At 49.3% G+C, this 12,701-nt stretch overlaps 1 protein-coding gene across 1 annotated transcript in view; it reads right to left on the reverse strand.

Moving 5' to 3' along the window:
* The window catches only part of KIAA1755 (KIAA1755 ortholog), a 40,591-nt gene that overhangs the window by 11,577 nt on the left and 16,313 nt on the right, over positions 1-12,701 (reverse strand). Inside the window, exons 5-9 of the mRNA XM_037812147.1 lie at positions 7,627-7,750; positions 4,982-5,075; positions 4,048-4,134; positions 2,604-2,720; positions 826-924 (exon numbers count right to left, since the gene is read on the reverse strand). Coding sequence (XP_037668075.1) covers positions 826-924; positions 2,604-2,720; positions 4,048-4,134; positions 4,982-5,075; positions 7,627-7,750 — 521 coding nt within the window. The remainder of the gene's footprint in view (positions 1-825; positions 925-2,603; positions 2,721-4,047; positions 4,135-4,981; positions 5,076-7,626; positions 7,751-12,701) is intronic.

Below are 12,701 nucleotides of genomic sequence, written 5' to 3' on the forward strand. Positions count from 1 at the left end.
TTTCTCTCTCTCAAATATCTCTAGCCCTCCCACCTTGCATCTCATCGCCATGGCAACCTTGTAGTTCCCCTCATCATCTCTTGCTGGGACATCTGCCCTAACCTCCTTGCTCATCTTCCTAGTACACTCTGCCTCCCTCTATGGGCTGTTCTCCACACTGCAGCTGGAATGATCTCGAAGTGCAAATCTGATCTCCAGCATCCCCCCTGCTTAAAACCCTCCATGGCTTTCCTGGAGGCTTAGACTCAATTCCCAGGCCAACTCCGACTTGATCCAGCCCCTGCCAACCTCTATGTTCTTCTCGCCTTCTCCTCCCCACCCCGAACCTCCCACTCTGCTCCACTCTGCCCCCCTTGCTATACCTGAACACGCCATGCATCTCAGGGGCTTGCATGTGTTTGCTCTCTGTCTGCAGCACAGGCCCCATCCCATTCCCATGGCAGGCCCCTTCTTGCCCTTCAGACCTCAACTTAAACATCACCTCTTCAGGGGTGTCTCCTTGGAATTATGACCCTCCACCCCTTATTCTCAATCTTGCTTTCATGGCAGTTGGCACAATTTGTAATTACATATTCATTTTTTTGTTTACTCTTCAAATGACTACTTCTGCCACCCTGAGCCCCATGAGGGCAAGGACTTGACTGTTCCACGCTGGGTCAAAAGGATGGGGCACACAGTGAGTGCCCAATAAATATTAGTCAAATGAATGAATGAATGAATGAAAAACAGGGATGATGACCCCTACCCTGGGTGTTTCCTTCACTAAGCCCTTAGTCCATGGAGTGTGGGTGTGGTGGACTGCCTCACCCCATGCTCCAGACTCACCTGCACCCCCCCTGGGGGGTCACCCTTCTTGAACTCCTCAGTGGAGGCCTGTAGCAGGGAGGAAGCTTGGCGGAGGTCAGCAAGGAAGGGGTCTAACTTCTGCAGGACAGAGGGCCAGAGCGGGGGTGTCAGCCTGGGCGGGTGGCGAGGATACCCTCCCTCCCCACAAGGAGGACACACGGGAGGTGTTGGGTGGTGGTTCTCAAGCTCCAGCTACTGCAGAATCACCCTGAGGGCTGGGTAAACACAGAGTTCTGGGCCCCACTCCTGAGTTTCTGATTCAGTAGGTCTGGGGTGGGGCCTGAGAGTTTGCATTTCTTAAAGGTTCCCAGGTGATGCTGATGCAGCTGGTCCGGAGACCACACTTTGTGAGCCACTGGTGCTGGGAATGGGAGAGAAAGAAGACAGGCCTAGTCCACTCCCAGGCCAGGGGGGACACCCTGTGGGTGGGGTAGAAAGGAGAGTGAGAGGGCAGGAATAGGGGGACATCCTTGTGGGGTCCCACTTCAGCCCAGCCCCACCACTTACTTACCTCCACTGTGAAGTGGGGATCACAGTAACTCCCACCCTATAGGCTTGGGGAAGGATTAAAGGGACTGTTTTGTGTCAGGCCCTTAGAACAGTGTCTGGCTCAGAGTGTCAGCCAGCCACCATCATCAGTTTTATACTCTGGGTCTATAGGTAAATGTTTCATTTCAAGGCAGGGGTTGAAGTTCAGAATTCATTGCCTCTAGAGAGGGGACCTGGGGCACTGCGGGGGCAAATAGGAATGATTTTACACTATATACCCTTTTGTACCATTTGGATTTTGAATATGATGCCTATTCAAAATGGACACAATTTACAAAAGAAAAGCAAGTAGGCAAAAAGCAAAAACAAAAAACAAAAAATAACATGTTAGATCGTCGGTGTAGCTAAGCAATGAGCAGTGGGAGTGGTTTTGCCCCCAAAGGGACATTTGGCAATGTCTGCTGACATTTTTGGTTGTCACAACTTGGGGACTGCTACTGTCATCAAGTGGGTAGAGGCCAGGGATGTGGCTAAACATGCTACAGTGCACAAGACAGCTCCTAACAGAAAAGAATTATCTGGCCCAAAATATGAACGGTGCTGAGGTTGAGCAACCCTGGTGGAGAGAGAGCTCTGGGTGGGCATTTATGGGCACTAGTTCCATTTGCTTTGAGCCTCTGAGTGGTGTTGCACAACTCACCCCCATCCTGTGTGTCCTCAAGTGTTACACTGGGCATGAAATGCCCCCTTGCAAGGTTGCGGTGAGGAGGGATAGAGATTGCGTGGGAAGGAGCCAGGCACTGGCTGTTTCCTTACTTCCTCCCTCACACAGAAGAGAGCATGTCTGCCTCTCCCACCAGACCCCGAGTTGTGTGGGGCCACAGAGCAGATACCTGTAGGGTTATTTTTAGTTAGCATCGACAGCTCTTAACATGTGCCAGACACTCTCCTAAGCTCCTTATCTACATGAACTCATAACAACCCCATAAGGAGGTACTATTATTATCCCCATTAGGCAGCTGAGAAATCAGGGCTCAGAGAAGGTAAGCAACTTGCCCAAGGTCACACAGTCGAGCTGGGACTGGAACTCAGGCAGTCTGGCTCCAGAGCCTGAGCTCTGAATCACTTCACTTTGCACTCTCATTGTAAACATTTGATGAATGACTCTGTTTTGGAACCTGGCAGAGTTGATGGGTCCACGGGGCAGGAGAGTGAAGGGAGGAAGAGAAGGGGCGAGGGTGGCGACCAGCGCCTGCAATGGTAGACACCTGGAAGAATTGCACCCACTCGCTGTGGCAGTAGGGGAAGGAGCCTTCCAGGGCTGCAGGCAGCTGGCTGGGTTCCACGTGGTGGCTGAGGGCTTTCAGTGAGGTCAGCACCTCTACCTGCAGGCAGAAGAGGACGGCCAGGGGACTCAGGGTGGGGACTGAGAGGGCCCATCCCAGATCCCCACCCAGCACCACTCCACCCCACCACATCTAAGGCCAGCCCCCCGACTTTGAGAGTTAGTTTCTTAAGAGTTGGCAACTGAGCCTTTCTGGAAGCTTTGACAAATCAGAATTCAGAACCAGATGCTGGTCGAGGATTGGCAGATGAACAGCTGTTGTGCTGCCACTCTCCTGGCCTCTGCCTCAGGCAGACATTATTAATCAATCACAGCACTCGCTCCCTCTGAGCTTGGCTCTTTCTCAGCACAGCTCTCTAGGCCATCACACAAATTGATTAAAGGTGGTTCTTGTGATGAGACCCCTTTGTAATCCTTGTACTGCTTTCTGGTGACCCAGCAGAGGTACTGTCTCCTTCTTGGAGTTGATGGGAGAGGTCACCAGATCCTAACAGTGTTCTGTAAGACCTGGAGGAGGGACTCAGGGGCTGCTTTTCCTTGGGCTTCATGCTGGAAACAGCTCCAGATACCTAAGCTTGGGACCGGGTGGCTTCCAAGGTTTTTTGGACCCATCTACTATCCTTGCCACTCAAAGTGTGGTCCACGGACCAGCAGCATCAGCCTCACCTAGGAGAAGGCTAGGAATGTAGAGTTCCGGGCCCCTTCCAGAACTGCCTAATCAGAACTGATACTTTAATGAGATCCCCAAGTGCTTTGTAGGCATATGAAAGTTTGAAAGCACATCTCTAGCTCATGATGTGCCTCTTCACACACCAGGAGGAAGAATGAGACCTTTTAAATCACTTTCCGACGCAGGGCAGAGGGCTGGGCGCTCATGCTCATTATTGTGGTATATGGCACCAATTAGAGGGAGCTGCAGGGCTCTTTCCTGCTAAGTTCCGAATCAGCTCAGCATCTGTATTAATTAGGGAGAGAAGTGCAGGAAGAGCAGGGCAGCAGTATGGGAAAGGCACTGGACTGCGAGTCCAGCTCTGCCTCTAGCTTGCTGTGTGGCCTTGGGCCTCGGTTTCCCCATCTGAAAAGAAAGGAGGGGGAGTTGACTAGATGAGGCTTGTCAAATAGGTTTCATGTCATGGACAATTCTCAGTCACATGGTCATGCCCACCAGGAGTTGATAAGGATCTATCTATGATCAGTCTGGTGATGCCTGCCATGGGGTGGGACTGGGGCTTTGTATTGATGGATTACACTTGAAATATCAAGGCCACTTAGGGCTTTTGAATTCTGCAATTCTCTATTCCCTTTGCTCCAGCTCAGCTCAGGCCCAACAATGCCATCCTCACCTGCCTGCCTTGCCTTCCCCTCACCTGGATATCAGGTAATGTCTCCAGCTGGGCAGCAGCCTCCTTCTCCCCCAGGAAGAGCACAGTATGGATGGAGGCTGGGACCAGAGCCTGCAGAGAGAACCATGTCAGGTAGCCAGGCCCTCACTGAGCTTCCCCACCCCTTCGTTCCCTCCTTCTCCTCTAAGATGCTGGGAAATGGGCCACAGGTGCAGTATGGGGTTGTCCATGGCTGGGATGTTTGTGTGATATTATGTTTAGCAGGTGACTCATTGGAAAAGAGCAGCAGTTCCAAGCTGCAGTGCAAACTTCCTAGATGCACCCCACCCTGGGCCTCAGTTTCCCCATCGATCAAGCAAGGAGGTTAGCATATGTGCAACCTCCACTTACCCTGCTGCCCATAATGGCTATTTAGGAATCCCTTCCCTCCCCTGTTTTCAGGTCACCTGAGGCTAAGCCAATCAGTGTACTGCATTCCCCTGCTCATGGGATTGGTTGAGGGATGGGCATCTGAGCCAATCAGGGCTAATGAGACACAAGAGACTTTTGCTGGGACCTCTGGGAAAAGAATTTCTCTTTCCGGCTGGGTTTAGCTCAGGGACATATTGCCACCAAGAGGGGGCCCAGCTAAGAATAACACCCACCCCTGAGAATGATGCCAGAAATGGAAAGAGAGGAAACAGGTCCTGCTGACAATATTTGAGCACCTGGATCAAGCCATACTTGAAATTAGATTTAACTCCTGGAGTGTCCAGTTACATGAACCAATGAACTCCCTTTGTCTTTAAGCCTGTTTGGGCTGGGTTATCTGTTAGCTGCAACAGAGGGTCCCTGCCAGGTTCTGACCAAGTATCTGGGGGTCCTGGTTCCAGCTCTGGGCCCCCCTGGTTCTGTCAATATCAGAGACCCCTGGTGTCTCCCAAGACTTGCTAGACTAGGGTGTCCACCTCCCACTCACCTGGGAAGCTTGCAGGGCACTGATCAGACTGGGATGTGGGGGCTGTTTCCTGGCATCAATCACAACCGCCAGCCCCTTGATTTCAGCTTCAGGCCTGTAGGTGGTAAACAGAATTGGCGTTCTTGCTAGATAGACTGGGAGCTTTCCATGGGGAAGGACATAGAAGGTGATGGAAACTCTCTGCTAGAAAGCCTTGGTGAACCACTCATCCCTTGAGACCAAGGGCCAATGCCTCCCCACCAGGAAGCCCTCCATGATTCTTCTCCAGGAATAGTCCATTACTCCCTCCGTGGTGCTCCCCCAGTACCTTGCCCAGCCCTCTCCTGCAGCCCTAATGGTCATAACTATCATCATTTTACAGTTGCGGGGTGTGGGTCCCCCAGCATTCATCCACCCTTCTGTGTGGGCAAAGCCTCCATTTTGTTCAGGAATCTAACTCCCCCCATACAGCCCTGTCCCCCAGGGGCTGGTTGCTGATTGGTTGAGGCCAACAGTAGTGGCTCAATTCCCCTGGTCAAAGAGAGGTTTACATATGGTCATGGGACATAGTTCTGGCCGATGTGATGCGATGGGAAGTTTGCTGGGGGACTTCTAGGAAAGACATCTTCTCTTTTAAAAAGTTCTTTAAAGGAGATATAAGGCAGACATGAGAGGATAGATTTCCTTATCGGCCAAGACATTTTGATTTGGAATCCCTGCTACTTGCCAAGATACTCTCACTGGTTCAGCCACAGTGCACCGAGTTTACCACGGGTCACTTTTTAGTGATTATCATAGGACTTCCCAAACTGACCCAATTGTCAGGGCTTGTTAAAATACTGTTCCCTGCACCTCCCCCGCCACCCCACTCCTATCCCCAACATCTGGTCAGTAAGTCTGGGGTGGGGCCAGGGAGCCTGGGTAGTTACCAGTAACTTTGGCCAGGCTGATGATCAGGCAGGTTTGGAAAATAACCCCTAACTGCCTCTTAGCCTTACAACCACCCATTTCCTAGAGTGAGGTGGTCTATCTCTCTGAGAATCAGTTTCTCCATTTCTAAATAGGGATAACACTACCAGCTTCATAGGAGTGTGGTGAGGACTAGATTCATTTATGGAAGAGGGATGCAGATGTTTGCTATTATCATTGGCCTAGAAGGGGAAACTGAGGCACAGAGAGGTGAAGTGGCAGTGAGAGAAGGCTCTTGGAGGTGGCACCATGTCTCTGACTTGACATTCTACTCAGCTCTCTCTGGCTCTGCCCGGTGCCGGAATAGCGGTTTGCTTTCAGACTTGTCTCTGCCACCAGCCTGGAAGCTGCTAGAGGGCATGGTGTGATGTGACATCATGCAACATGAAGTTGGGCCCATAGCGGGTACCCAGGCCCAGCCAGTGTTCCAAGCCTAAGTGGAAAAACAAGTTCAGTACACAAGAGCCTTGTATGCACTGCACTCTACAGTTCACAAAGCATTGCATGCTACCCTCACCCTGTTCCCACTTGTGGCCCCACTTGGTCCTCAGTGCCCTTCTGTGAAGCCATCCCCTTTTTTTCAGGTAAGTTTCAGAGAGGGGCAGTAACCGTCCCAAGGTCACACAGCAAGTTGTAAGGTTCCACAGTTCTGTCTACTACCCCAGCCACTTCTCAGCTCAGAAAAGGGGGTTCTGTCTCCCATTCAGCCAGAAAATCCACTCCACCTTGGACCGGAGGAAGAGAAATTTCAGGGGCCAGCAGGTGGTAGTGATAGACTCCATGGGGCAGGTGGTGTGCCTAGAAGGTTACAAAGGGTTCCTTCAGTGCCTGCACCCCTGGCCCCAGCAGCAGATATGTTGGGCTGTGGTCTATAGCTACAGCCCCTATCAAACACCATCTCCAAGACTGCCCTAGCCAGGGGCTGGGATTCAGATGAAAGGATGGTGTCTCTCCCCCAGCCAGTCCAACATTACATCTGAATGGTGGGGGTGGCAGGGGGTGGAGGGTGGAGGGCATTAGAAATCAGCCTGGGTCACCCATCATTCACTCACTCACTCACTCACTCTGCTCACTCATGCACTTTCGCATTCATTCATTCATTTTCATTCATTCCTCTATTCATTCTTTCCTTTGTTTATTCAATTAATATTTATAATTCGGATGTCAGCGCAATTATCACCTCCTCAGGGACGCCTTCTCTGATTTCCAGTTGAAATTGGCCACCCCGCTCTCTCACTCTACAACAGTGGTTCTCAAAGTGTTTTACCCAGACTGGCAGCAGCAGGATTACCCGGAAATCTGTTAGAAATGAACATTCTCAGGTGCCTCCCCAGACTTACTGAATTGGAAACTCTAGGCATGGGGCACAGTGATCTGTTTAACCAGCCCTCCATGCATGCTCAAGTTTAAGAGCTACTGATCCACAACATTCCTGTGCTTTCTTCACCACACTAACACTCCTGAAAATTGCTTGTCCCTGTTTTTGTTTCTTGCATACTGTTAGTCTCCTCCACCAGCCCGGGAATCCCTGAGGGCAGGGACTGGATCTGTCCTGCCCCCTGCCACCCTGCCCCAGGTAGGCGCTGGCTCTCTCACACACGATTAGATGGGAGGGTAGAGGTCTTGCCACTCGGTGCCTGGTCCAGGGTCAAGAGGGCTTTAGTGGGGCAGAGCAGCCAGGTGGTCCAGTCCCTTACCTGGAGATGGTGCACAGGTAGGAGAGTAGCTTGGTGACCTCCGAGGCCAAGCACCATGGTGCCTCCCAGGCCACTTCGTCGGTTGACACCAGAAGCAGGGGCCGCCCTGCCCTGTCCCGACCGCCTGGAGGAGAGAGGACACCGTGAGCAGGGGAATTTTGCAGAACCCACTACATAAGCCGGTCTTTGGGCTCCAGGCCTTTGCCGGAACTGGCCCCTTTGCCTGGAATTCTTTCTCTCCCCTTCTCCTTCTGGGAGCTCCCAACACCTATTCATCCTCCAAGACTCAGCTCAAAGCCACTTTCTCAGCGAAGTCTCCCCTGCTTCCTCCTCCGTGCATAGTCCTCTAGGCTCCTCTGTACAACTGCCTCGGGAGGCCACACTCGTGGAATGAGGTTTGGGGTCACACAGAGGTTCAAGGCCCGGCTCTGCACTCACCCGCTGGGTGTCCTTGTGTAAGTCGGTGTGTCTTGGACTTGGCCAGTCTCAGTTTCCTCATTTGTCACCACCCGGCTCTACATGTGCACAGCCCTCTACAGTGTGCAAGGCCCTTTCACCTCCCGAAGCCTGGACAGTGTGACCACCTTCACAAGCCTTAACAGGGGTCCAACTGCCTGGGGCACCCTTTCTTTTATATATATTTAAAAATCTGACAAAATTTAAAAATTAATATATACATATAACTTTATATCCTCTTGATATCATGGGTTTGATTTTTTTCCTAATATTTACAAATTACAAAAGGAAATTTAAATATGAGCTGAGTATTGAAAAATATTAGGGAATTATGTTTAATTTGGATAGATGTGCTAATGGTGTGGTAGTTATTAAAGAAAATGTCTTTATTTTTAAGAGATTCATGCCAAAGTATTTAGGGGTAAAATATTAAGATCTGAAATATATATCAAAATACTTCAGGAAGTAAATAAATGAATTATGCCAAAATGTTAAGATTTATTGAATCTGGTTAATGGGTATGGGTGTTCATTGTATTATTCTATCTACTTTTCTATATGTTTGAATTTTTTCATAATAGAAAGTTTTTTTTTTTAAAAGGTGAAATAATTGAACCATGAAAAAAATTGCCTAACTTGCAAAGTTCGAGTGTGGCCCTCCAAAATCCTCTCACAGTCCTGCGTCCCCCACATCAGAAAACACTGCACCATGTCCCTGATGAGGAAATTGAGGCCTGGAAAGGAGAAGCAACTTCCCAGTTTCCCACAAACCTGGACCCCAACCTGTCAGCCAAGCTGGAGTCATGCCTGATTTGCCCTCTACCCTGGGTCACACTAAGAGGTGAGCTTTTGTATGCTGTAAACCTGATGACTGCAGCTCCAGTGGTGCTACTCCCCTGCTCAAAAACCTTCCATGGCTCCTCATGGCCTGTAGGAGAAAGTGCAAACTTTCTGACCAACACGTAAGTCTCCCAGAGCCTGCATACTTTTCTAGCCTTGTTTCATGTACTGATTCTCCCCTTGTCACCTATGGCCCAGCTGGATGGTGTCATCTGTTATTACCTAAAGCAGCCTGAGCCCTTCCCACCTCCCACCTTGGTTCATGCTGTTTCTTCTGCCAGGTATGCCTTTCCCTCATCTTTCAAAGTGCAGCCCAGATGTCCCCTCCTCCAGGACGGCATCTTCTGTGCCTGTCTTTAGAAGAACCCCTTCCTGGGTTGCCACAGCAAGCACAGGCCTCTATTAGACCCTGCAAGACTTACAGAGTGTACTCATTGCACCCCAGCACTCGGCACAGGGCAGCACAGATAATCCATGTCTGTGACTGACTGACAAATGAATGGATGACTAGAGCAGTGTCTCTCAAACTTAGATGTGCCTGGGGATCTTGACAGAAGGCAGATTCTGACTCTGTAGGCTGGAGAGGGAGCCTGAGATTCTGCATTTCTCACAAGCTCCAAGGCTTGTGAGGGGTTCAAGCGCTCAGGACATTTCATTTTGGACACAGTTCAGGTATCTGGTTTCCCAAAAAACTCTGCCTGGAACAGGGCTCTGCACAGTGCTAGCACTGGCTGTGCACGTAGACGCTGGTTGAGTCAACTAGTGCAATGGGCAAATATCCACCCGATTTGCCTTCAGCTGGGCCAGGAAGACCCCTCTATCTCACCTGACAACTGATACCAGAAATGCCATCATTAGCACCTCAGGCCTCTGCCTTGAAGTTGTGCTGTTTGAATTGGGTTATGAGTCTCAAAACAAAGGAGAGATGGCAACTGGGAGAAGGTGGTGATGGAGAACCCAAAGCCACAGAAAACTTTTTGCACATTCCTGTAGCCTTAGATTCACTCCAAGTTTGGGAAGAAATAGTAAGCAATTCTTCTGGCAAGGAATTTAAAGCATTTTCATATTGAAATAAGTACAAATGTAGTCTTAGATAGAATACAAAATATGTAGACATTCTAAAGACAAAAAAAGATTTCAAAGATAAATCACAGAGCGATTGAGAGCTCTGGGGCCCCGCACACTCTGGGGTTTTTCAGTGAATATCTGTGGAACCCCCTCTGAAGATTTTATGCCTGTGGAAGACTGAACAATGGCCCTCCAAAGATGTCCATGTCTTAATCCCCAGATCCTGTGACTCTGTTAATTTACATGGCAAAAAAATGGCTTTGCAGATGAGATTAAGTGTATGGGCTTTGAGATGGGGAGATTATTCTGGATTATCCAGATGGGCCCAATATAATCACACAAATCCTTAGAAGCAGAGAACCTTTCCTGACTTTGTTCAATCATAGAAAGATGTGAGAATGGAAGAAAGATCAAAGAGATGCGATGTTGATGGCTTTGAAGATGGAGGAAAGAGGCTGGAGCCAAGGAGCGCAGGCAGCCATGAGAGGCCAGGAAAGACCAGGAAACGGCTCTCCCCTAGGGCCTCCAGAAGGAAAGCAGTCCTGCGATGCCTTGATTTTAGCCTAGTGAGATCTCTGTCGGACTTCTAACACACAGAGTGTAAGAGAAATAAATGTGTTTTTTTTTAAGCTACTGACTTAGTGATAATTTGTTACAGCAGCAATAGAAAACTAATACAGTGCCTAATAAATACCCTCCCACCCACCCCAACCCTGCAGCATGTGAGCACCTCTCCTGAGAATAGATATTTATGGAAAAGTCAGAGCTCAAGGGACTTGGAGAGAGGAAAGGCGAGACTGGGATGCTTGCTCCACAAGGGTTGTCCTAGAGCAGGTCTTGAACTTGGAGCACAGACTTTGGGACTGTTTGGGCTACAATTAAATTCTAGTGCAGCAGAGAGGCCCATGAGGAGCCTACTGCAATAGGTGAGAGATTGTGCTGGTTTGGACCTGGGTGGTGTGACACTATCAGACTCTGGGTATATTTTGGTAGCAGAGCTGGCAAAATATGAGAACAAATTGGGTGTGGGGTATAAGAGAAAGAGATCAATCAAGGATTGGACTGACATCTTTTACTGGGATGAGGAAAGACTAGAAGTTTGGGGATGTGTGGGAAATCAGGAGTTCATATTTGGACACGATAGGTTAGAGATGCCTGTTGACATCCAAGCAGAAACGTCAAGTAGACGCTTGAATGAATAAGCCTGGAGTTCATGGGCAGGATCCAGGCTGGAAAATAAGTGTGGGGTTTGTCAGTGTAGAGACAGCATTTAAAACAAATATTCAACAGCGAGACCGGATGAGATCACCTAGGAAGTGAGTGCAGATGGAGAGGAGAATGGGTCCAACGACTGAGCTGTGGAGCCCTCCAGGGTTTACAGGCTGAGGACATGAGGGGGAGGCAGCAAAGGAGACTGAGAAGGTGTGGCCAGAGAGGCAGCAAGAAAACGAGGTGAGTGTGAGGACTGAAAGTCAAGTGAAGAAAGGGCTTCAAGAAGGAGGTGGTGGTTATTTGTGTCAAATGCTGCTGGTGAGTCAAGGACAATGAGCACTGAGATCCATGGATCTAGCAGCATGGAGGTCATTGGTGACCTTGAAAAGACCTGTTTTTATGTGAAGGTGGGGAAGGAATTCTGATTAAAGAGAATCAAAGAGAGAATTAGAGGACAGGAGGTGCAGAGACAGGAAGCACGGATAACTCTTCTGTGGAGTTTTGATGTTAAAGGAAAAAGAACTAAAGCAGTGGCTGTGGAGGAATTTGAGGGGTCTAGAATGGGTTATTTTAAGCTGGGCAATGTTACAGCAAGTTCTTATGCTGTTGGGAATGGCCATCATTCCTCTGTTTCTCCTCTTACAAAAATGGGAACCTGAGGCTCAGAGAGGGCAAGCAACACCTCCAAGGTCACACAGGGAGCTGGTGGTAGAACTGGAGCTAGAATGAGGTCTTCTGCCTTAAGCAGTAATCTTCAATGTACAAAATCTGAACCCTTAGCACATGACAGCCCAAAGAGGATCAGGAGACCATTTGTGTGCAATTAATATGGGAACAAATAGCACAAGCTTCACAAAAAGTGACCAGGAAGAGGATACGCAATACCTTCTAGGAGCTGTAATGAATTATATCCTGTCCAGCTATAGAAGTCTATGAAATAAAATAGAATTTCAGGACATTCAGTTCTTAGGAAGCACCATCGTCCTCTCTTGCCCCTAAGCCTTTGCACATGTTGATCCCTCTCTATGGAACACTATTCCCCGACCTTTCACTTGGATAACTTCTATTCATATTACAGGACTGAGGTTTCCATTACTTCCTCCAGGAAGTCTTCTCTGACTTCTCCCTACCCCAAGCCTTGTTGGGGATTTCATCTGTGCCCCCACAACAGCCCCTTGAACTTCCCCACTTTTTTCTTACACTGGGTTGTAATAACCTCTTGAATTTTATTCCCTCACCAGAATGCAGATTCCCTGAGGGTAAAAAACACATCGGATTTGTTCCCTGCTGAATCCCAAGGGCTAAGCCCAGGGCCTGGCACACGTCAGGTGCTCAAAAAATATTTGTTGCAATGGTGAATATTAAACAGAGTGATAATGCCCTCCATGTTAGTGCCCCACCCAGACCCCCTCATCAAGCCAGTGCACCCAAACCCCAGAGGCTCTAAGTATTGGCTGTAAATGGCTCACAGATGCCCCTGTTTCTGAAGACTCACCCTTG

The sequence above is a fragment of the Choloepus didactylus genome, chromosome 19, assembly GCF_015220235.1.
Source record: "Choloepus didactylus isolate mChoDid1 chromosome 19, mChoDid1.pri, whole genome shotgun sequence".
Taxonomy (NCBI): domain Eukaryota; kingdom Metazoa; phylum Chordata; class Mammalia; order Pilosa; family Megalonychidae; genus Choloepus; species Choloepus didactylus.